The 25,828-nt window shown below is 40.7% G+C and overlaps 2 protein-coding genes across 3 annotated transcripts in view; one reads left to right on the top strand and one right to left on the bottom strand.

The window, feature by feature from the left end:
* LOC109453821 (cytosolic beta-glucosidase) overlaps window positions 1–20,436 on the bottom strand; it is a 194,761-nt gene extending 174,325 nt beyond the window's left edge. Inside the window, exon 1 of the mRNA XM_074321830.2 lies at window positions 20,080–20,436. The gene's annotated coding sequence lies outside the window, so the exon portion shown is untranslated. The remainder of the gene's footprint in view (window positions 1–20,079) is intronic.
* A 148-nt stretch (window positions 20,437–20,584) lies between these two features.
* The window catches only part of ADGRA3 (adhesion G protein-coupled receptor A3), a 114,935-nt gene continuing 109,691 nt past the window's right edge, over window positions 20,585–25,828 (top strand). Inside the window, exon 1 of one of the 2 annotated variants that reach the window (XM_019743915.3) lies at window positions 20,585–21,101. In XM_019743915.3, coding sequence (XP_019599474.3) covers window positions 20,860–21,101 — 242 coding nt within the window. In that variant the 5' untranslated portion in view covers window positions 20,585–20,859. The remainder of the gene's footprint in view (window positions 21,102–25,828) is intronic. The other variant, XM_019743916.3, reaches the window with a different exon arrangement.

Below are 25,828 nucleotides of genomic sequence, written 5' to 3' on the forward strand. Positions count from 1 at the left end.
CCAGGTATAATATAATATAATATAATATAATATAATATAATATAATATAATATAATATATAATACCCGGTCTTATTTTATTATAAGACCGGGTATAATATAATATAACATAATACTCGGTGAATTTAAGACCGGATCTTATATTAATTTTTGCTCCAAAAGATGTATTAGAGCTGATGGCCCGGCTAGGTCTTATTTTCAGGGAAACACGGCATGCAGCAATAAGGGTTTACAAACACAAGGTCTAAGCTGAGCTAATTTGCATTATTGTTTTGCTTTTGGTTTGTTGTTTGTCTGTTTTCCATTTAGAAGATCCGGGAACTCAGAAGAGTTCCCTGAGCTTCAGAGGCAGGGAGCGGAACATGGATTTGAATGCTGGATCTACTATTTTTTTTCCTAGGAGACTTTAAGGAATCTCAATCTCTCAATCTCTCTCTCTGTCTCTCTCTAATGGCTCATAATGTTGCCTCAAAGCACTGCCTATTATAAAGATCTTATAGGCAAATCAAAGGAAAGAACCTCGCACAACTCCGGGCATCTAGTTGACTTAGTATTCCGTGTTACGGGCGATCCTCCTTTTCTGTAGCTCTGTATTCCTTTGGAGAGAGGCTTTAGTTACCGTAACAATCCTGGCTTCTCTCCAAATTCTTATTTACTTTAACTGTGTATGAGAAGGAGATGGGCTTGTTCAGCTCAGACCTTTTTCCTTCTCGTTTGGAACCAGCCTATTTAAAGGACACATGCATTCTGGTCGCCTTTTCTGCCAAGCAGACGCTTATCCGGGCAGATTTGGTTCACGCAAAGGGAGGGATGTGGTATTCAACACTGCCTACGACTGGTGGGTACAGTGACCTAATGAGGGAGGATATTAGGAGGCTCTGGGGCCACAGATTAAAACACATTCTTCAGTTCCGCTTTATCAACAATAAAGCTGATATTATTCTGATCTCCATCTAAGTCTGACTTTCGTGTCTCCATCATTGGGGAGAAAATTTAGGGTTGAGAGCGGAGAAAAATGTGTTATTTTTCAGTCAACCAGAACCACAAGATGATGACAAAACTGGTAAATCAGGGATAATGCAAAGATACTTTATACTTAGAACTCAGTTCTTTAAATGACAAAACTTTCTACTACCTTCTGATGGAGAAAATGGTGAAATGCACGTAAACGAGATAAGTAACACATTATATAATAGCAAGAGGATTGATTAATAATACTTAATAGTTCTTTAGTACTTAAAGAACCCTAGACATTTAGTTAAGTCTTCACGTGTACCATTTCATTCAACAGTGGTGTGAGGCAGATACTATAATTCCCCATTTTGTGAGAAGAAATTAAAGCTCAAAGATTAACTGATTTGCCCAAGGTCACCGAGTTAACAAGTAGAAAAATAAGGATACAGACTCAGAGCTAATTCCGGAGCTCATTCTGATCCCGGGGATGGCAAACTACAGTCCGCAGGCCAAATTCAGCCTGTCCCGTTTTCAGGAATAAAGCTTTATTGGCACAGCCATGCTCATTTGTTTACATATTGTCTATGGCTCCTTTTGCCCTGTAATGGTAGAGTTGAGCAGTGGTGACAGAAACCACAGGACCTGCAGAGCAGAAAATATTTACTATCCAGGCTTTTATAGGAAGAGTTTGGAGACCTCTGCTCTAGTGTAAACCGTTATTTCATGTGAACATCTGGAGGGTTACCATTTCATGTCATAAAAATGACTCAAATCTGGTCCTTCACTTAACACTGGGTAATGATATAAAAACTGGGATATCTTTGATATGCATTTTTATTCAAAAATTGAAATTTAACAAACGATTCCGTGATTCCGTAATGTTCTTTCTAAGTTTCTTTGTCCTCTCTGGAGCCTCAGCATTGCTCAAATTACTATAAATCCCTTAAGTGGTATCTCTTGACTGTTATCAGATTTGACCTCTTGAATGAACTAAAACAAATCCTAGCCAGTACAACTGTTCCAAATTGCATGTGGAGTATTTTTTCCCCACTTTATTTTATGAAAATACTCAAATATATACAAAAGTAGAGCTAACGGTATACTAAAATCTCACACATCCATCATCTACCTTCAAAATTATCATCTTTAAGGCTAATTTTATTTCATCTATAAACCCTACTTCCCTAACCCTCATCAGACCATTTGAAATTAATTGTTGACATCATATCATTTCAGCCATAAATACTAAAGGTGCTTTTTAACAGTCAGGTAACATAATACCAATTGGATGTCAGCACACAGGAAACATACACTCCTTAATATCTGCAGACCTATAATTCTTCTCACATTCAGATATTTATACTAATTCTCTGCTTGTAGGCATGACAATGTATACTACATTTTCTGTCAAAAGCAGGGTCACTTGAAGATAACATGCTATTTAAAATCCATTAGGAAAAGAGTGCAGGAATGGTTCATATCACGTGATCGCAATTATTCGCCCAACAGTGAACCTCCGGAAGGTCAGAAGTAAGAGAGAGTCCTTCTAATAAATGAATATGAGGGCAAGAAAGAAGACAATCATAATCCTATTTACTAAATGCCAACAAAAATAATAAGCATACTATATGCCATATATTCTTGAAAGTTCCTATACCAAAGTTACTGAGACCATTATTATATATGTCTCGGGATTACAATGAATCTGTCCTTTAAGTGTGTATGGAAAAATTATAGTAATACATCTTATAAAGAGGCCAACACAAATTGGCCATTTATAAACATTTTTGAAATCGAGAAGCATAATTTTGCTCTATGCAAAACAACTAAAAAAGACCTTGTTGAAGGCTGGCTCCTCAAATATTCCCAAACACAGAGCTAAGTGGTAAGACAAAGCTAAGTATATTACTTGTCATAGTCATGAACAACATAACCTGCAAAACTTGGTAATGTCTTAGCAGGGGAATAAAGTCAGAAGTAACTGAGAATTGGAAGATGAGTTCAAAGTGGGTCTTTCAGTGCAAGAGGGCTTCATGAGAACTGTGTAAGGATTAAAATAATAACAGTGCAGGATTGTTGAAAATAGTAAGACAAGGATGTTTGAGGCAAGACATTCAAAGAATCTTAGGGTGTAAACTGTCTGTTGATGCTTTCTATTGAAGAATTGATAAGTCTTTTGAAAGCCACACCAATAAGACAATGGAATAGTAAAGTCATGTTAAGGTAAACAGCTATAGGGAGTGAGGGCAGTAGGCATTTTCATTCCTCAATGTACAAGCTGTGGGTAAGGGTTGGTGGTTTTAGTTCTCAACCTTAATCTTGACATCAAAAGAGTTGTCTTCAAATAAGCTACAAATAGGTAGATAAGCTGTATAATTAGATAATTGATTGATTGATAGACTGTACATATGTTTTAATAAAATGTAGTCTGAAGGGGTTCAGAACAGACCTCCCCAAGATATACCATTTTTGCATGTGGATTATTTTGAGCTGAAGATAATGGAGACCTTGCAGGGTCAAGAGAAACTTTTACCTCTCCCTTTAAAAATCTAAATTGGGGTCCTTGTCATGATAAAAGTTATTATGAGAAATAACATTTTTATGACCTACCTATAGGGCAGTACAAACATCTAACTACTAATCTTATTGTCCTGCAAATGACTTTCCTCTCCTCTGACGCCCCAAGGCACTTTACCTCATCCTTAGCTCAGGTCATATACACCTCATTTTCTGTTTCTGTCTCTGAAAAGCTCCTGTGTAGGGCGTCTCTGACTCTCACGTATGTGGGGTTCCCATGTATACATATGTAAATAAAATTGGTTCTTTTCTCTTGTCAATCTGTCTCATGTTGATTTGACTATTAGACCAGCCGTTAGAACCTAGAAAGGTAGAGAAAATTTCTTCCCTCCCCACAAGTCCATATAGTGTTTAATTAGTCTACCAGGTTTGTGGTTAAGATGCTAATAAAGAGATACTGAATATGATCTGTTGGTATCTTTCCCTTTCTGTGTTTTGGCAATCCTTTTTTCCTATGTTTCCTGAGCTATGGCCCTACTTAATTCTCAATGTCCTCAGTCAGAGGCTTTTACAGATAACATCCAGACTTGGCAGAGAATTTCCAGGCTCTGCATCTATAATTGTTCAAAGTTCAGATGGTTAATGCAGATGCTTCATCACCTGTAGTAAGAGGTTGGGTTTTTTCCTTCTAATTCTTTCCACCTAATGCTTGCTCCTTGTTATTTAGAACTCAGAATATTTGTTTTTGTCCTTTGTTTTATGCAGCCTGTGCCATGGATACTAGCACTATTAAACTTCCTCCCTGAGAGCAACAGTTTAAGGCTGAGAGTTTAGTGCTTCTATTTGTCAGCTTTACACCCATATTTCCACACCATATGTCTGGTATCAACAGACAATGAATTACAGAGACATTTGAGAGGTCATAAAACATTTCACTAGTTATGTGAGTGGGAAAAATCCAAAAAGTTACATTTCCAGTGTCACTTCCTTAAGTGACCATGTCCTATGGCTGATGCTCATCCTTACTCAAGGTGAGACTCACGCAATATATGTTCCACCTACCTTTGAAGTGAAGACAACATTCCCAACTTTCCTTAGGTTGCTGGCATTTCATCTTAGAGACCAATTCACATGGAAAATTCAGTTTCTGAACTCATGGGAGAACTAAACCCTGAGACGGGACCTTACTGATCAACTCACTCTAAAGGCTCCAGGGAAGGAATATCCTAGTCGTCCCTTTCAACTGCCTTACCTGACGAACCCAGCTTTTAGCCTTGATGACCTTCCCCTATGAACAGACCAAAGCTACCCAATTATCTGACCATCTGTTCTGTTTATCTTGTACAACCTCTCAATCTCCCTAATAGTCAGAGCGTGCTCCAAACCACTGATTCCCCCCAGTTCATCGGATGCCTGGTCTTGACTTTCCTAAAAATGCATGTTCCTTATAAGGGGCCACCAACTCTGCTCTTTTCTTGTGTAAGGACACTACTTGTACTTATAATAAAATCCAAACTCAGCTCACCCCAAATTGGCAACTCGGGAAGAATATCTGACGGGGGGAGTTTTGTTCTCTTTTCCTTTGTATGGTGTGGCAAGAAAGGACAGAGAGAACAAAGAGGAGCAAACTTTGTGGATCAAAGCTTTAAAACTTCGTTCACCATGACGTATAATCTTAAAGAAGCTGTAGACTAAATTTCAGGCAAAAGACAAGGAATGACGAAGCTGGGTGTCTCCAAAGCTCATCTGAGTGGATAAAAATCCATCCTGTTTTCAACAGGCTTTTCAGCTTCAGGTGCTAGCAGATGTTTTGCCTTAAAGTCCTTAAGTAGTTTCTGTCACTAAAGCAGGCTGAGCAATGCGGAGTATGTGGTGGTTGAGGAAGGGTTTTCCTGGGAAACAGTTATTTCTTTTTTTTTTTTTTTTTTTTTTTTTTTTTTTTTTTGTGAACCAAGGAATTTTCTTTATCTTCCAGATTCTGGCTACTGGTCTGAGGTTTAGTTTTGAGAATTTTTCTTAGAAAGCCTGGGAATTACAGATTTTGATCATGTTCTTGTTATCAAAGTCTGAGGACCTCTAAACATTCATGTCTTTCAGTTAACCTTATCATAGAATTAACTTTTTAGAAGGTTCCATTGTTTTCTGTGTCTCAAATTAGGTAAAGAGTGGGAATCTAAAATAAAGGCGTGATCCCAAGTCATCATCATGATGTAGTTTTATTTAAGGACGCATTTTATAGGAAAAAAATTGATTTTTCTGAAACGGAGTCATCAGATTATCATGAATGTAAAACATTCAGAAGAAATTTGAATGACCTCATTGCTTAAATTTATGTTAGGTAGCCTGGAACAAATACAGATAATAAAAGACTGTAAAAGGAGTTGTACCACATTCCAGCCTACTTGAAATTATTGGCCCAAAGTAACTTCAGGCTAACGGCTCCAGAAACGTTCAAAATTCATTTCAGGAATTCATATTGATTTTGCAGGCTGATACCAAAAGAAGTTCTTGGGTTAGACTCCCTCCCAAAATGGATCTAAGTGCTTATAATTACATTTCTACCATTTGCTTCAACAATCAGCTCTGTGCTGGCTTTCGCAACACGTGGATTGACATCCATCATTCTTACTGACAATCGCTCTGATTCAACTTCAGCTTGAGTGGTAAGAATTTGTAGTTGGAAGCCTTATCTGAGCTGTCACCATTATGGCTTATCAACCCCAGGCAAATGGCCGTTCCTGGATGGTGCAGACTACTAAGATTGCCTTAAATACGAATGTTGGGAGAACTGGACTCCAATATTTGCCAGATTTTTTTGTTCCCCGGGGTTTAATATTTTCATTTTCAACCACTGAAATTCAATTTTCTGAATTAATTATTGGGTGAAGGGAAGAAGAAGGTGACAATTCGAGTTAAGACCTGCTATGATGGTCTCATCTACAGCAGAAGTCAGCCTACCATCTATTTTTATGAAGTCCACAAGCTAAGATGGTTTTTGTATTTTTAAATAGATGGAAAAAAATCAAAAGAATAACATTTCATGACACATGCAAATTACATGAAATTCCAAGTTCAGTGACCGTAAATAAAGTTTAATTGGAACACACTGGAGCTCATTAGTTAATATAATGCCTATCACTACTTTCACCATAGTAGTTGTAACAGAGACCATATAGCAGGCAAATGCTGAAATATGTACCATTTGGACTTTTATAATAGAAAAACTTTGCTGACTACTGCTTAGCCTGCTGAAGACAAAAAAAAAAAAAAGACAAAAAAAAAAAAGGAAAACAAAAGAAACAAAACAAAAACAAACAACCAAAAAAACTCCCTCTGGAAGTCAGCCCTATAGTTTTACCTACTTTTGTCAAAGGACAAAATTTTGCTGGAAACTTTGTAAAAGACTAGATAAGTATCTTTAAAAAAAACCATAAATGGGCAAAAGATGGTCTGGGTTCAATGACTGATTGATAAGGTATTTTACTATTATGACTTAGTGACAACAGAATCCTTAAGAGCGCCTCCTCGCTGCCATGTGGGATGGAAGTTTTAGCTCTGTCTTCTGAAAACTGAGTAGAGAGACAAAGAAAAGAATCATTCTCCCCTGATTCCTGCAACTGCTGAAGAGAAGTCAGCTGGAATTTCCATACTTGTTACTAAAACTCAGAAGCAATCTTATAAAAAGCTGTACCACCAACAGTAAAATGATTCTGTCATCTGAGGGGTCAGAGGACACAGGGCTGCTGGGTGTGGTAGGTAGGACAGGTGATTTTGTGCTTTTCGTGTTAGTGTTTTTCGTTCCTTTGGAGTTTACATTGGTGTTCACTTCCTTTGGTGTTCTGGAAGGCAATTCAAGAAGGGTTGATTTAAAGTAGATAACTGCTCTTGATAAAGAAAGGTTTCTTCAAATCTTACTTACCACTCAGGGATCTAATTAACTGAGTAAAATAAGAAGAAATGAAATAGTCGTAGGGAATCTATCACCAGTCACTTATTCCATTCTTAGTTTTTGGAATGCCACACTCGGGCTTTATTCCACTCTTTCCTGTTCCTCTCTCTCTCTGCTGCCAACTGCTTCTCTTACTTCTTCTGTGCTGTCTTCTTCTCTCCCAAAGTCTAAAAGTTGAATTTCTTAGGATAGACGCCAGCTAATCTCTTTTTCCTTTCTCACTCACTATTTATTTTTTTTCTTGCTTAGGAAATCTCATCTTCACCTGTGCTTCAAGTAAAATTTATATGCCCTGACCAAAAAAAAAAAAAAAAAAATGTCTTCAGCTCCTGCTGTAAACTCTGGACTATAATAGTGCCTATTCATTCAACACCACCTCTTCAGTGCTTAAAATGGACCTCAGTCTCAGCAAGTCCCAACAGCACTCATGAATCTCCCATGCAGACTGCTGCTCTTCCTGCAGGGTTTCCCATCTTGGTGAGCGGCGTCCTCAAACACTCAGGCAAAACAAAACACTGGGCGGCATCTTTGACGTCTCCCTCTTGCCCTCTATCCAAACAACCACAGAAAGGAGTCTTGCGGTTTCTTAAAGACTGTTTCTTTCATACATACCCACTTCTCTTCATCTCCATCCCAGTATCCTACCGGAATAATCTCTCATCTCTGGCTAGAAATACCTAATTGTTTCCCAGAATCTATTCTTGTGCAGTTCTCCATGCCCCTGTGATCTCTATGTAGGAGCCAAAAGAAGCACATAAAATGGCAACTTTTATTGCGTCTTCCCTCCGCTGGGAACTCTTCAATGGCTTCCAACTGATATGAAGGTGAAAAACAACCTTCTTCATGAACAAAGCCACAGCCCCTGCCAGATCCTACCTTTGCCTACCTTACCAGTCTCATTCAATGGCACAATCCCCCTCCATCTGAATCCTTAACAAATCGGTCTTTTCTCATGTTCCCAAATACTCCCTTTTCTTTCCAGCAGCAGAAGCTTTCCACAGGCAGTTGTCTCTCCGAGTTCAGCTCAAATGTTACTTACTCACAAGAGAACTCCCTCAAGACCACCTAAGTCCATGAGAAATATAAAGCCATTGAGCCTCAGAAGGGTCCTGGTCTCCATCCCTAAGCTCCCAGGAATCTCCTTGGTCCCTATGCAAATTTACTCTCCTTTCCCCAGTGACCTACATTTGAAGGGACATTAAAAAGAGTAGTTCTGGTAAACCTGCAAAAAAAAAAAGAAACAAAAGAAAAAAGAAAAAAAAAAAAGGACTTCCTTAGAGCTAAGGGTACCTTCTCCTTTCATAGTTTTTCCACTTACATAATCATATTTCTTACATTTAAATTGTTTAGAGGCTTCCTTCAAGAGATCCTTCCGGAAACAAATAGGACATATGCTGATCATTTGTTGTCTACTGATGCCGAAAAATTGAAAAATAGATTTACAAGTTTCACTCTCAGTTTATTTTTAAATCATTTTGTCTTCTTAGGAAAATGTACATACACGTGTAGAATTTTTTTTTAAATCAAATAATATAAAAGGTACACAATAAAATGTTAAGTATCCTCAACATCGATCCCTCTCCCAACAGGTAAAATATCTATCATTAAATTTCTTTATATTCTTCCAGAAATACTCCATGTATACCCAGCACACACACACACACACACACACACACACACACACACACACACACACACATTTATTTATAGAAATGAGGATCTACAGTATCCCTCTTTCCCCTTAACTAGGAGATCATTACACATCGGCATACACAGAGATCCTGTTAATTCTTTCCTCAAACCTTTGCTTGAGATGAAGTGCCCTCCATTTGTGGTTTAACATAATTTATTGAACCCATTCTACTCATTCTACTTGTTAACAGACATAAATGTTATTTCCAGTCTTTTGCCATTCCAAAAAAAAGGCACCAATGCTCGATGTGAGCTACCGTTGCACACATGTAGGTACTAAAAATTCCAAGCAATGGAATTGCTATATCAAATGGACTTTGCTGTTAATCTTTTTGAAAGCTGATACCAAATTGACCTACAAAAAAGTTCTATCCCTCATTTACAGCAGGGTGATTCCAGCTCACAATACTGTATCATACACTTGAACACTGCTAAGAAAATAAATCATCAGTGTTCTCACCAAAAGAAGAAATGGTAACTATGCCACAGGATGGAGGTGGCAGCTACTACTATGGTGGTAATCATTTTGCTATTTTTAAATGTATCAAATCAATATGTTGATACCTTAAAGTGTTATATGTCAATTATATGTCAATAAAGCTGAGGAAAAGAGCAAAGTTGCCTCCAACCATGTAGGGAAGGTTGGCTTCCCTACCCCTGGAAGTCACCAAATATTATCTCTTTGTTTCCAATTTGATGGGTGAAAATTAATATCTCGATTTTTGTTGGTGGGTTTGTTTGCTTGCATTTCTTTAATTACTAGTGAGGCTGAGCATCCTTTCACATTGTCCACCTTTTATTTTTCTCTTTCTGGGAGGTAGCTAGCTATTCATACATTTCACCTGTTGAAAGTTTTCTTATTCATTTGTAAGGTTTTTTATATATATTAATAATAAAGAAATTATTCCTCTACCATATATATTGCAAAGTTATTTTTAGAAAGTTGACTTTTGATTTTTTTATGGTATTTATTCAGGCAGAATATAAAATTCTTTAAGAGAAAATTTATCAATTTGAGCTTTGTGTCTTGCTATGCTATACATATATACACACATATATCTATATGGTTATATATATACACATAAATATGATTTTAAAATGTTTTATGATGATATTTTAAAACATTTTATCACTGTTATGAAAGAGAGGAATTTGGTGATAAGTAATGAATAATAATAACTGTTAACTTTTAGATAGCAATTATCCTTTGCTGCAGGAAGTTAAGGCGCTTCACAGCAATAATTAAATGAGTATGCGTTTGTCCTTCCCATCTGACAACAAACACCTTGAAAGCAGTGACCAAGCCTATTTTACTCATTTAATTTGCTTTCAGCACTCCGAAGAATGTTTTATACACAAAACTCAGTAATAATATTCATTCATCTATTTCACAAAAGAAATAAATTCTGAAAATAATATGTAACTTTATATTAGTAATTTATGCATATTATAAAAATAACAAATATGAACAAAAATATAAAGAAAGCCTTGAAGTTTAATTGCAAGCCTCCATCCAGAGATAACTATGATTAACATTTTGTGATTTCTCCTTCCTATTTTTTGTCTATGTGACATACTATTAGGGCTTAAGGTAGTACAGTAGACAGTTTTTTTTGTTTTTGTTTTTTGTCTTTTTCTCTGCCATCAAGTATGTATTTGGGAAACTCAACGCTACACTTTTTCCAGGAGGTGTATTTTCAACCCAGGCTAGGTCAGTCAGAGGACTTCACTGCCCCCACCCTCCCTTCAGGGATATTACCCAACAGGCTAATTATGACCCTCACTGAAAACACTGGGAGACACAGGATTGTGTTGTGTTTGATTGTTATTTTATTTTTTCCTAGGATTTTACAATGTGAGGATGATGTAAAGGCAGAGCTGCCAGTGGCTCCCCAGTTACGGGGTGAGTCACTCTTGCCAGAGATAGAACAAAGCCAACACAGTGCCAAGAGATGGAGAGAGACAGACCTGGTTACTTCAGCTTCTAGATCCAGCTACGCCTGAAGCAACTTCCTATTTACATGAACCAATATATGCCTTTTTGTGCTTAAACTAGTTGGAGTTGTGTTTCTGTCACTTTCACCTGAAATAGTTTTGACCAACATAGGAATAGTTTTGACAGAATTTCATGTTTGTTATCGCAAGGGATCTAAGAAATTCTTGACTTCCTCTCAGAGTCCTACTGTGGGGAGGTGGAGAGGGTACAGAGAGCAAAGAAAAATAAAAGCGGAAAATATTCTTAGCTGACTGAGAAACTAATAATCCCTATAATTCTCAAGTAAAGGTGAGTCACAGCACTGGACGGCACCTTTGACAGAATCTCCTCCTCTCCCAAGATGGTCATATATTGCATATTAGTAGTTGCCAGGCAGGTTGTTTAGATTATATATGCCTGTCAGAAGGGACTGAGTTTTATATAGTAAAGATTAGAGAAGTTAATTAAGTGGATTTAGAACTTAATATACAGAGCTTTTACAGCCAAACAGGCTTCACAAACAGATGAACAACTTTTCCTGATAAGAACAGATTTTGGAGTCAAGTGGCTAGGGTTTTACCATTTATAATCTAGCAGTGATGGCATCAAATAAGCAAATAGTTTTAAGGGGTAAGTGCAAGTATGACAGATTTAAATGCATAGTTAACTGAGCTGAGAGTTAACGTCATAAAGAAAAAAAAATTGCTTCAGTTACCATACAACGATTAAGTTGTAGTTATTTGTAGTCAAGAAAAGACAAATTAATGCATAGAGAAATAGTATCCATCCTTTGCTTCCTTCCTTCTTTCCTTCCTTCCTTCATTCATCTATTCATTCAACAAACATTATGGAGTGCCTATTGTACACCTGGCACTTCTCAGGTGCTGCGGATACAGTAATAACTAAGACACAAGCTTTCCTTTCATGGAACGGACCTCAGAAGCATCTCAGGTATATTAAACTGAACTTAGAATGTCTGAGGTGTGATTAAAAAAAAATACAGTGAATGTTTAAATAAAAAAATGTGTTATAGTAAAAGATGTATTGCCAGAATCCCCTTCAAATACTCCCCTTCCCTTCAAACACACTTATCCCATTGTTCTTGCCACTTTCTGAAGCAGTTCTGGAAGTCCTCTTTTGTGAGTGTCTTTACTTCATCCTCCATCATGACAATGCTCCGTGTCACACATCGCTTCTGGTACGGCAATTTCTGCCAAATAAAAACATTACAGTGTGTCCTCATCCCCTTATTGAGAGGATCTAGCACTATGCGACTTCTGGCTCATCACCAAAGTCACAATGACCATGAAAGATAAACATGTTGAATCGATTCAGGACATGCAGGCAGCCACGACAGTGCAACTAAAGACACTCATGAAAGAGGACTTCCAGAACTGCTTCAGAAAGTGGCGAGAATGATGGGAGAAATGTGTTTGAAGCAAGGGGGAGTATTTCAAGTGGGATTAATGGCAATGTGTCTTTTACTGTAATATTTTTTTTTTCCTCATTTAAACATTCACCGTATTTTGTGATCACACCTCACGTGTATGTTCATCTGTACAGTGATGGGTATTAACTCACAAAAGGGTGAGGACAACTGAAGTAATTACCTGGACAAACAGAACTGTAAAGTCAGGCTCTGTAGAGATGATAAGTTGGCTTTCTCCTGAATTTTCTGTATAATTGCCTCAGTTCTCCATTTTGCCTTGCCAGTAGAACTAACAATTGTCTAAGAATGTTCACAGGCATTTTGGAGGAATTGAGCGATCTAGAGATAAAAGGAGCTGGTGTGTGTGTGTGTGTGTGTGTGTGTGTAACTATAATGTAGTATTATTAAAGATGAAATGTTTTTCGTAATTTATAATGGCTATAATTATATATTACGATTACCCACAATGATTTTCCCAGTGATTTATTCCATGCATTACTTCTTTACCTTTCCAATATTACTAGAACGTAGGTGGCAATTATTAGTCCCACGATTTTGCAGGTAGGGAAACAGAGCTACTCAGCGAATGACTTGTTTAAATCATAATTTAGGACCAGGATTATCAAAAAGCCTGATTACAGGTTATACCTGCAATTATACCAATTATATCTGCAAACTTTTCCCAGCTCTCTGGTTTAGGCTTTCACATGAACCAAGCACATGACCTTACACACATTCACTTAACCTCTTTAGGTTTCAGTTCCTTCATTTTGAATCTGTAGCAATGGGCTAGATTCAGGTTCAACTAGCTTTCAATAGGCAGCTATTACTTGCAAATTATGTTTTATGTGCTTTCTATGTTAGCATACTAAACTGAATTACATTTTAAATATAATTTAAATTAAACCTCACAACAAATGAAGAAACTTAAGCACCAAAAGTTAAGTCATTTGCCTAAGGTAAGCCAGTTACAGATTGAGTCAGAATATTAATACAGATCTCCGGACTTCAAAAGTCAACGCTTTATCTCTAGTTTAACATTTTTCTCTATATTTTGGCATTCTATAAAGATACAGAAAAATGTACATGCATTTTGATTTACTGATAAATAAACTAAAACAATCCTATCATCCAAAATACATGTGAGTGTAGTAATGTATCTTAATTAAAATTTAAAAGTTTGATGAAGTTTATATAACCAAATTGTTTATGGTTTATAATGTTTGAGAGTTCTAAGTGACATAAGAGTGTGTTAAAAGCACATTGTAGAAATCCAATTAGCAAGGGGTTCAATGTGTTACCAACATACTGATTCAGAAGTTACTTCAAAATAGTAATTGTTGAGAAATGTATAATTCCAAATATACCTTCTCATTCTGTTTAGTTCAGCAAATGGATTTTAATATGTTAATTGACACTAAGGAAGAAAGACTCTACTGTTTTCTGTTTTGTTTTGTTTTTTAATTTAGATGGAAATTTCATGATTGGCATATCTGCTACTATGCCTATCATTAAAAGTTATTAGTCGGTTGATCGATTTTAATCATTATGGTTGGTATATAGGACTAACATTTATAATAACATAGATAGTTGATATAACAAGATAGGTTATATACATTATATTTGGGAAACAGATGCTCAGGAAAGACAGCTATTTGAGGAAGCTACCTACATCTCTGTTATGGACTATATTTCTAAATTTCTCCCAAGTTTGTTGTTTCATCTGTCATGTAACGCGTTTTCTGTATTATTTTAAAAGTTAATACTGTTGTAAAAATAATTTTAAAAAGGAAGAAAAAGGACAATAAATAGAGAAGCAAATCGCTTGTGAGACATGGTAGACATGGATAGAACATGCCAGTAGAGTACGTGTATGGTGAACAGAGAGAAATTATGGGACAAGAAATTACTTATACGTAGAAAAGGATGGAAGGGCTGTGTATGCACAAACATTTATGACTCACTACATATACCATGTTTCCCCGAAAATGAGACCTAGCCCAACAATCAGCTCTAATGTGTCTTTTGGAGCAAAAATTAATATAAAACCCAGTCTCATATCATATCATATCATATCATATCATATCATATCATATCATATCATATCATATCAGACCCGTCTTATATTATAGTAAAATAAGACTGGGTCTTACATTAATTTTTGCTCCAAAAGACGTATTAGAGCTGATTGTCTGGCTGGTCTTATTTTCCGGGATACATGGTATATGCACAAGGTATTTGTGGCACTCAATATTTATTAGGTTGAAAATCAGCTATCTATTGGTGACATCCAATCTGGCCCAACGTGTCTTTTGTTGAAGAATCCCAGATAAAATGAATAGGTCCTTATCAAGCAAATTAGAATTGTGGCCAAGCACCGTTGCCCCTGCCTCTCTCGAATAGAGATGTTAGCCCTAGATATCTTAAATCAGTTGGGTCGCCTTGTACATATTTAAACTCTGGTCCTTGTAACCACACCAGCAGTGGGGAAGGATGGTGTGTATGAGTTAGGACAGAGACAGAGAGACAGATAGATTTACTCAATTTACAAATACATTGTGTGACCCAATATCCAGCTGGTATGATCTCTCATTTCCCTGCATCCTATCCTTTGTGGATTAACCTATCCCATCTCTTTCCCTGCTTCTCAGTGTGTGTTTTAAATGAATAGAACAAGCTGCGTGATTAGAGCATCTTAATTTGGACTGTGGGCCTTCCTGTTCCACAACCTTTGGGCTCACCTGCCTGGTTGTGTACCTGGACATGACTGTTACATCAAAGTAATTCCTCATGTGCCACTGCTGGCCAATATTTGCCTCATATTTCTTCTTTATATTTACAACTGATAGTAATTACATTGTAGTGGGTAAAGAGTATACCATTTCAGAAAGATATTTGGTCATCTAAAAAGAACATTTAACTGTCACAGGGATACGTTCCAGTAATTGTCTGGCTGCAGCAGACAAACAAGAGAAGAATTCATGGTTCAGCAGGATAAAATCAAAGCACTTTAAAGCTGGTTCCAGTTCAAACTCTCATTTTGAAAGATGAGATTTAGTGACTTGTCAAAGGTCACTCTTTCTGCTAACTAGTAAGCCAGAACAGAAGCTGAGCTGTCTAAAAAGGCTTGGGGGTTATTTGAGTGAGATACTATTGCTGTTCCTATCTGGATCCTGGATAATGACCAAGCATACATCCTAGCACATGCTAAGTCATGACTAAAAATATAAACTACAGTTGTTACAATTACTAGATTAACATCAAATGATGCAAAAATAAACAGACAACGTCTGTTTATTAACAGAGTTTATAGAGGTGTCACTGAGACATTTCGAGTGCTAAAAATTGCTGTTCTTTCTTGCTGTCCCCACAATCATGAAATTACACATTTTCATTTGCTTCTAAGAGACTGAACTTTAGGCAATCTTCTTAAGTTAGTTGATTTTAGCTAGGAATTTATGCCCAATTATCCAAATTATTTAATTCAAAAAACTTTTACTCACCAGCTAACACATATGAAGAACTGTGTTCGATGTCTGGAACATAAAGATGAGTAAGATTTAAAGTATGTGAATCAGCAAACCCTTAGGACTTCGTGCTATGCACCAGGCACTGTTGTAAGCATTAGGAAAACCACAGGAACAGTGGCTTAAACCAGAGAATAATCATTATCAACAAAAATAAGTCCAGAGGGGCCGGCCCAGTGGCTCAGGCGGTTAGAGCTCCATGCTCCTAACTCCGAAGGCTGCCGGTTCGATTCCCACATGGGCCAGTGGGCTCTCAACCACAAGGTTGCCAGTTCGATTCCTCGACTCCCACAAGGGATGGTGGGCAGCACCTCCTGCAACTAAAATTGAACACGGCACCTTGAGGTGAGCTGCCGCTGAGCTCCCTGATGGCTCAGTTGGTTGGAGCCCGTCTCAACCACAAGGTTGCCAGTTCGACTCCCGCAAGGGATGGTGGACTGTGCCCCCTGCAACTAGCAAAGGCAACTGGACCTGGAGCTGAGTTGCGCCCGCCACAACTAAGACTGAAAGGACAACTTGAAGCTGAACGGCACCCTCCACAACTAAGATTGAAAGGACAACAACTTGACTTGGAAAAAAGTCCTGGAAGTACACACTGTTCTCCAATAAAAGTCCTGTTCCCCTGCCCCCCCCCCCCAAAAAAAAAAAGCAAAAATCAAACAAACAATAAAAAAGTCCAGAGGCTCGATTGGCAGCTCAGCTACAACCTCTGTGGTTCAAACGGCTTATATTTTCCCATTTTTATTTTGGGATTTTCCTTTCGGCTTTTTGCTTAGTGGTCAAAAATCCGTATCAGCTTCAGGTAAGTATCATGTCCTCACAACACCTTCTCCAAAGCAAGAAGAATGAGGGTGGTGAGAGAGATCTCCTTAAGTCTCTTTCTATCACACAAAAATTTCTGTCCTAAAACTTCTCAGCAGACTTCCCCTTGGATTCGTATCAACAGAACTTTCTGTAATATTGGGAACATTCACTAAGTTGTGTTGTCCAAAACGGTATCTGCCAGCCACATATAGTTAGTGAGCACTTGAATTGTGGCTACTGTGACTAAGAAGCTGAACTTTTAGTTTTATTTAAATTTCAATTTCAATACTCACATGTATCTAGTGTTCTTTCATTCTTTTTGGCTAGAACTAGGTTATGGCCACCAACAGTTAGTTGCAAGGGAGGCTGGGAAAATGATTCACTTTTTCAGTCTCCAAGGGAGAAAAAGTATGGGAATGCTTTTCAGCAGCATCCAAGAGTGTCTGCCATAAAAAGTAAGTAAGACAGAGTGTCACACAGCTGGTATTGTCATGGGAGAGGCTAACAGTGTGAAAATGTAAACAACTCAATTTTAAAAGGTAGCTATCTTCAGGTTTAAACAAGCCATGTTATCTCAACTCAGTCTGGATAATTGGTCTAGATTCTAGAGTAACGTAATAGAAAGTGATTGAAGATGGAAGGGAGTAATTTAAGAAGGGGGTTGAGGAAAGCCTCTAGGACCTCCTAATCTGGTAGAGAGGGAACAAGACTGGCATGTAAAAGACACTGTTAATAAATAGGGTGCCATATGTGTATATACACACATGCATTCATTACATATATATATATTTACATACATAAGTAATACAATGTCTATATTAGGAGAAAAAACAAAGCATCTTTGAGTGTTTCCCTGGTATCTTCTACAAGCCTTACGTAACATAGCAAGACAGGATTTGCAGCACTGAAGCTTTGGAATGTGGTCCATCTACCATCCTTAAAGCAACAGTTGATGCAATAATACACCTTTCCTGGACTGTGTGCACATAAATATGGTTAACGAGCAATTTCACCAACAGTTTCTATAGGATGTTTGAAAGTGGGACAATCACAAACACAGTAAAAACTTTGAATGATAGATGCTCTTGATGCCTGGGGGGAGATCAGCAGTAGATAGACCTGTCTGGCAAGAGGCTGTCAGAGCTGGGGTAGCTTAATTAAAACAAAGATTTTGGTGCTACTGAGGGTAAATGACGGTTACGTTTCAGACAGTACCGTCCTCTGAGATCTTTGCTTGGTGTGGAAAGGATTATTTCCATGTCTGTATGAACCCTCCCTGGTACAGAATGATAATAACGGAGGGTTGGGTGCATTCAAAGGAGTACAGTGTTGAAAGACATAGTTTCTAAAGCCCTTTCCAGCTTTCACATGCTACTATTCTATGATCTAGAATAATTTTCATTTTCAAAGATAGTATGAGAGATTGCTATGCAAGAATGACTGAAACTATCCATATAATAAAACATTCCCTCCATATTTTTCCTTGGATTCATGGTGCCACTTGAGATTATCTCTTTTTTCCAATACTTTCTATACTTTATATAACTTTCTCACCTATAGTGAAGTAGAACAAGGCTATGTACCAAATTGATATTAGGACCTGTGATAAACAAAGTTCAAAAGAGACATGCACATTTATTTAAACTATAGGTTGAAACAGAATATGTGAAAATATTCAGATTTTAGGTTTACGTGAGAATTTGTGGCTATGACAATAGTAACATGGCTATTAAAAACTCCAATATCGCAATAGTAAGAAGTTTTTATCTTTATAAGGAAAACAGATGACGAGGATTATTTTGTTAAGGAAATAGTTCTTTAAATTGAAGAGAGATGTGGCCAATTTCACCCACTTAACACAGAGGCTAACATAAGCCTTCTAAGCTTATTTGTAGACTTAAAGCTACTTAATGGTGATGATCTCCCACTTTTTCTATCCATCAGTATTGAGACCTGCAGTGTTCAACGTGGAACCACCCAGGGAACCACTGGGCACCCTGGGCTATTGACATTCAAATTTAAATTAATTAAAATGAAATAAAATGAGAATAATCTTCTAAATTCACACTAGTTCCAGTTCAAGTGTTAGACAGCCACCCAGTCACTGCATTGGACAGCACAGACCTAGAACGCTTTTATCACGGAATGTACTATTAGCAAGCGCACTGTTAGGTTTACATGGAATCTAAAAACAGTTGGTCAAATGAAGTGCTGTTCAAACTTAATGCAATCGTGTACGTCAAATGAAGGCCATTTTCCTACTATTGAGGAAGTTCTAGTCATAGAAAGGTTCCTGGGAATGGTCTGTAAGATAAACTCTGTAGGGGCTTTAGGCAGTCCTGGCCTTAGACGTGGGCAAGAAAAACTCTGCCCTGGGCTCGACTTTTTAGAGGGCACCATCCTAGCTTTCTACAAGGGATGGAAAGTCTCAGCCAAGGCCCTGTATCTCCTTCCAAACCTCTAGACCTTGCCCAAGGTACCCAGGACCCTGGAAGTCACTGATGGAAAATTCCCAAGACTACTTCCAGGCCCTGAGCAGGCCTCTTCCCAGAACTATGGTCCCAGGTGGAGGACCAAACCACTGGTGTGTGCACTCCTCTGCCCAAGAGGCCACCAAGAGGTGGCTGTCTGAGGGTGTGGACAGAGCTTGGTAGAGTGGGCTCAGGGTGTCCACACAGGTGCAGAGAGCCCCTCTGGTTCAGGAACGGAGCTGGCACAGGAAGCAAAGGGGGTGGAAAAGCGAAGGCCAAGGGCTGAGGTGTGGCTCTCTCCTCCCTGTCATGTTTCAGGGTGGATGAACTCCAAGGTATCTGAGTGCTCTGTGCACACACCTGGCCTCCCAGGTTGTTATTAAGGTATATTTCTCAAGGCAGGAGAACAGAATATATTTTGTAAGCTTAATATATTCCTTGTAAATATATAAACATAGGGTATGTGAGCCCTGGTCTTGCAAATAAAAGGGCAGCGCAGGCAGCCTTACAGAGGAGAGGATGTAATGTATTCAGCTGGGGTTTCTTGCCTAGTTTGCTCACTTACTGCTCTAAGTGGTTACATCTGAGGTATCTGTACATGTCAGACACCTCAAATCTATGGGTCCACCGAGGCCCCGATGCACCCTTTGCAGGGACCAGAGCCAGAGCAGCCGAAGGTCAGGGACATCTCTAAGAAGCCACTTTTCTGGAGAGGAGCCTGTTTCTAGCTCTGGTGTATTGGGGACAAATGAGGCTACTTACGGTGTGGCAAGAGGTTTGAACTCCCTTCCGGGGAGTGACGTGGGAAGGCGATCCCTTTCAAGAGTGTTGGTTTGGGACACTTTCCCTCGCCTTTCCTCTCTCCCAGGAAATTCAGCCCTGCCCTTCTCCCCGACTCCAGGCCAGGGGCCGGGCTCCTCAGGCGCAACGGGCGGCCCCCCGGGGCGCACAGGGTGGCTTTGTCTGGAGGGCGGCCACGGAGGCGGGAAGCGTGTGGGAGAGTGGCCACCAAGACTAGAATTTGGGCTAGAACTTTCTTCCGCCCTCTCCGCGGGAGTTACCATCCTCCCGCGGGGCCCCCACAACTCCTGCGCTGAGGCGGACGCCGGGGTCCGGCCCCGGGGCGGGTGGGCGGGGCAGGTCCGGGAGCGCGCTCCTCCCTCTCGGAGCCGCCGGCGGCGGGAGGCGCGGGGAGAGGAGGAGACGAGGAGGAGGAGGTGGTGTTGGAGCTGGAGGAGGGGAAGGGGTGGGGAGGGGCCGCCGCGGGCAGCTGCCGGGGTTGGAGGCGGCAGCCACAGAGGAGGAGGTGGCGTTCCCGCCCGGTTGTGGAGCGGCGCTGGGACCCGCGCGGCCGTGACCCCGCGGCTCCCTGGAGGCCGATCCCGGCCTCAGCGGACAAAGGAGCATGCTGGCGCGGAGGAGGGCCCGTCCTCCGGCCGCCATGAGGCTCCGGGCACCGCCGGGCCCGCGCCGCGCCCCCGCCCGCTCGGGCGCTGGGCTGGCCCGCTAGGCCAGCGCGCCGCCACTCGGCCCGCAGGCCCCATGGAGCCGCCCGGGCGCCGGCGGGGCTGTGCGCCGACACCGCTGCTGCTGCCGCTCGCGCTGCTGGCGCTGCTGGGAAGCGGCCCCTGCGCCGCGGCGCTGCCCCCGGGCTGCAAGCACGACGGCCGGCCCCGAGCGGCCGGCAGGGCGGCGAGTGCCGCCGAGGGCAAGGTGGTGTGCAGCAGCCTGGAGCTCGCACAGGTCCTGCCCCCGGACACGCTGCCCAACCGCACGGTCACCCTGTGAGTAGCCCTCGCGCCCTCCGTCTCCTCCGGCGCTTTCTGGTCGCCCCGCCTCTCCGCTACTTTGGAGAGGAGTCCTGCGGGCACCTACGCGCCTTTGTGTGAATGAAGCTGCAGGCAGGGGGCCTGCCGGGTGGTGGGCCTGGCTTGGGCGCCTTTCTGGGAGAGGCAAGTGAATCGGCCTCCGAGCCGCCTTCCACCTCCGCTAGTTTGCAAAGTAAAAGTTTTCGGGTTCGCCGGCGCGCCCCGCGCTGTCCGGGCGCAGCGCTTCTGTCGCTGCGCGGTGCCACGTGAGGATGCGAGTAAACATGCATTCGGCGGAGTCACAGCTCATTCATCCTGTGCTCGGGCTTCCAGAAAACGGCGCTCGAGTCCAAGCCTCAGGCCTTCAGCTTTGTGCCGGTTAAGTTACACTCAGAGGCTCCTTTGCAGTGTATCAAACACAAGGACCTTGAACGCCCCAGTGTGTGATCCCCAAACCCCCATACTGTTGCCTTGCCTTTTGCTATCCTCATTTTATTATAGTTAAAGAGCATCTTTCAAAATGGAGTTGTTATTTAGGGTTAGAAACAATATAAGGTGAAGCCGTGCACCTTCCAGCCCTGCTTTCGCGTGTGTGAGAGCTCAGATTTAGAAGCCGAGAACTTCGGGATTGAAGACCGGGTTTGTTAGCCGGCTCGAGGGACTTGATTTTCAGATTGAGTTGTCACCTGGAAGGAAAAGTTTTTGGTCTCCTAACTAAGTTTGTGCTGAGATTCACGGTCCAGTTTTGCAGGAGTGGTTTTGCCGATTCCAAATGAAAAGTTGCAACTGCCCCCGTGACTCTTGATTTTATTTTCTGAACCTTGAATTGGTTCAGAAAAGTTTAAAAGTTAAAAATGGACATTTTGTCGAAGTGAAATATGAGTCCCCAGTGCTCCGTGTTCCCTTATGTTGAAAAGAATGAACGCTGCCACTATAAAAACATGAAGGCAAGGGGAGAAGCAAGACCCGTGAAAAAACTTAAAATATGGCTTTTAATTTAACCCAAATTAGGCAGGATATAAGGATAAGACAAGTATAAATCTCATTACTAACACCTTTGCTCTTAATTTCCATTTGTTTAAATCGGGAAAAGTTTAACCCAGGAGTGTGTGTGTGTGTGTGTGTGTGTGTGTGTGTGTGTGTGTGTGTGTGTTTATGGAGGCATGAAAATGGGTAAAGTAGTTTTTGTTTTGTTTGACTCCTTTACAAACAGTTGACCATTTGGTATGGGCAACAGCTGTATTTATTTATTTCTTAGCCAGATTCTTTGAAGTGGAAATTTGGGCTATGGGACCTTAATTACAGCCTTGATCCAAGGGAAGAAAAACCCCTGTGTTGAAGATGCCCCTTATTACTCTGCAGAAATTAGTCATCATACATTTGGGTTCTGGATCAGTGTTACTTAAGCCAATTCAAGTTTAGGTCGACTTTTTCCAAATGTCAGCAGTTCCAGCTGGATGAGATAAACTACTTATATATTGTTGATTTTGCTTTGAAGTAAAAAACAAAACAAAGAAAGGTGATGTTGAGAATCACTTTTCAGCATATTATCAGTTAAACTTTTACTGAATTTTTTATGAGCTGATTAAAACATAAGTGCCTTTGAAATGTCATTTTAATCCAATTATTTTGCACCTGAAAGTTCTTTAGATGAAAATGAAATTAATAAAGTCTATTTAGTGAATGTGAAGAAATTGTAATTTGTTTAAGGATCAAATAAAGCTGATGTTCTAGATGAAACTGGTTCAAGGTATATTGAACCTGGTAGAGAGTCTTCTGGGCCAGTTCCCTCATTTCACTAGGGAATGAATCAGGGTCTCTGGGGGTAAGTGACTTGCCCAAGTTCTCATGGTGAATGAACAGTGGGGGTCCACGTCCCACATTATTGTCCTGCAGTTCAGATGCTTCTCATTTTTCCCCACTTGTCTTCATTTTTCTTCTTAGTTCAACACAGTTTCTGTTGAGTGGCTCCCTAGGTGGGAGGCAGCATGATGAAGTTTGGACTAGGTGTTAGTTTCTTAGGGCTGCTGCAAATCACAGTCTTGGTGGATTAACACACATTTCTTCTCTCACAGTTCGAGTCTAGAAGTCTGAAATCGAGGTTTCAGCAGGGCCAGGATCCTTCTGGAAGGCTAGGGGAGAATCTTTGCTTTTTCTAGCTTCTGACCTTCCTCCGATTATGGCAACCCAAGTCCAGTCTCTGCTTCTGTTCTCACCTAGCCTTCTTCCTCCCGTTTCTCTCTGTCTAAAGGACTCTCTCTTATGAGGACACCAGTTATTAAATTTAGGGTCCACCCTAAGTCCAGGATGATCTCTTCTCAAGATTCGTAACTTGATTACATCTGCAAAGACCCTATTTCTGAATAGGTTCCCTTTTAAAGGTACCAGTAGTTAGGACTTGGACACATCTTTTTGGGGTACACTGTTCAAGTCACTGCAGAATGTAAATATAGCTTTCTTCACCAGGACTTGAGGTATTTGGAGAGAAAAATTCATGAGTAAGTCTCAGAACAGTATGGTAAATGCTCTAGTACTCGGGGTGTACATGTAGCAAAAGAAACCCAGAGAGGCAATCAGGACCCCCTTGGGGCACAGTTCATGAGACTGAGGAACTTAGGATCCTGAGCCAATTAGAACAGGTTGAGAAAGATAACTGTGAAGGAAATGGTAAGGGGAGGAAATGAGAGGAAAGGTGGGGGGACCCCAGCATGCCCACCCATTTGCAGTTGACTTTGCTGGAATGTCAATGCCAGTATCCACTGCCCAGAGCGGTGAGAGGGAAGGCTGTCAGGACCAGGTGAAGAACAGGCGGGCTCTCTGGCTTGAGTTTCAATCTTTTAGGTGTGGCCAACTGTGTTTAGCTGATCTGTGATATGGCTGAGGCTTGGAAAGTTGATGAGGGTTGAGACGATGGCAAGGATAGGATAGAAATTTTTCTTTTTTTTTTTAATAATGAAAAATAAGGCTTTTTTTACTTAGTGGATGAACTGGACTTAAATGTAGCCTACAGCTCAGAACCTTCAACTGTCTTAGTGAACAACACTCATTTCCGAAGCCACGTTTTTCGAGAGCTCTCACAGAAATTCTTGGCGTGACCACGCTTGTTCCCTGTATCTTGTGTAGCCTTTTGTATTAAAGGATTAAACTGCATTTATTATTGTTCTACACGACATTGAATAAAAATGTAACCACATTTCATGTTTTTGTTAGGGATGTAGTAAATAATTTAAGTTTCCATATTTTATGTGCAATGTTGCTCAGTGATAGAAAGCTTTACAGATTTAGCCCTTGCTTTTCTAAGTGGTAGTGTTTTCTTTCTGATGTTACATGGTGATTCTAGACAAAGGTGTTTTTTGTTTTGTTTTGTTTTTTATGATTTGTTAAGTCTTAAGGACAAAATCCAGATTTTTCTGAGACTGTTTAATGGAGTAAAATAGGGCATGAGTTTTTTTTTGTTTTGTTTTTTCTCTTTTTCCTAAAATGTTATGTTTGTTTGCTCTCCAAAACTGATAATTGGATATTTCCAGTGTGTCCAGCTCAGGGCCAGGTACACAAAAAGAAATGCTTGTATTGTTCAGAAATGTAACCTAATTGGGGAGAAAGGACTTCCACAGAAGAAGCAGACATTTAGGGAACAACTACAGAATGTCTGAAATTAAGTAATAAATCCTGCACTGCTGACTGTTGAAATGCTGAGCTAGCCTGAAAAGGGGAGAGATGAGCTGGGCTGTGGAGGTGCTGGAAGATTTTTTATTTTCCTGGAGGACTGCAGGAGTTAGGACTTGAGCCTGGCCTGAGGGAAGGGAAATGATTGAGTTGTGGGGGCAGGGCATTCCCAAGTTACAGGGGAGGGGTGATGACCACCGACTGTCCCTACTGAAGTGGAAAGATGTTTTCCAGAACCATTGGTGTATACATGGTATTGAAAACATGGGTCTGGGTGAGGTTATTTAGGGGCGAGTGTATAGCTGGGAGGAGGAGATGGCCTGGGCAGATACACAGTGGAGCAGCAGGGGGGCTCAGAAGAAGCAGGTGGTGAGGTGAGGGGGGCAACCTGGGCGCATCTGGTCATAGAAGCCAACAGGGGGTCAGGTTTGAAGATAAGAATGGGCGCCCCAGTTGAGAGATGCTGAGAGGTCTAGACAAGAAGTTGACCCCTGGGTTTAACAGCCTGGGGCTTGGGTGCCTTCCATGAGCTGTAACCATGGACCAGAGGTCACAGAAGGCAGGTTGGGGTGGCTTGAAGGGAGAACAGGGTGAGAATGGTGGTGATAGCACCTCGATGAGGAAGAACTTACGTTGGATGGAAGGCTTCTTAGGAAGGAATGAGAATGTTGGCGCATGTGTGAATATGGTTGGCAATAATTCAGGAGCGGGAGAAATGGATGGTGGGAGGTGATGTGATGGGCACCGGAACACAGTGAAGGTGTTGGCTTTTGATGGCAGCAGGGACGGTTCATCCCCACATAGTGAGAGGAGGAAAAGTGGGGAGCGTGGGCCAAAAGCCAGGTGAGAGGACAGTGAAGGTGGGGTGAAGAGGGGGTTCCTGCCCCGTTGCTGTTATTGCCTGAAGAGGCAGAGGCGGGGTGAGGGAGGCACAGGAATGGGTGAGTAGGGTGTGAAGGGTAAGGTGAACGAGGTGTGAAGCTGGCCTTTTGGAAACGGAATGTGAATGGTCAGCACAGGTATTTCTCCCCAGCTGC

This window comes from Rhinolophus sinicus, chromosome 1 (assembly GCF_057876585.1).
Source record: "Rhinolophus sinicus isolate RSI-liver-muscle chromosome 1, RSI-T2T, whole genome shotgun sequence".
Lineage (NCBI taxonomy): Eukaryota > Metazoa > Chordata > Mammalia > Chiroptera > Rhinolophidae > Rhinolophus > Rhinolophus sinicus.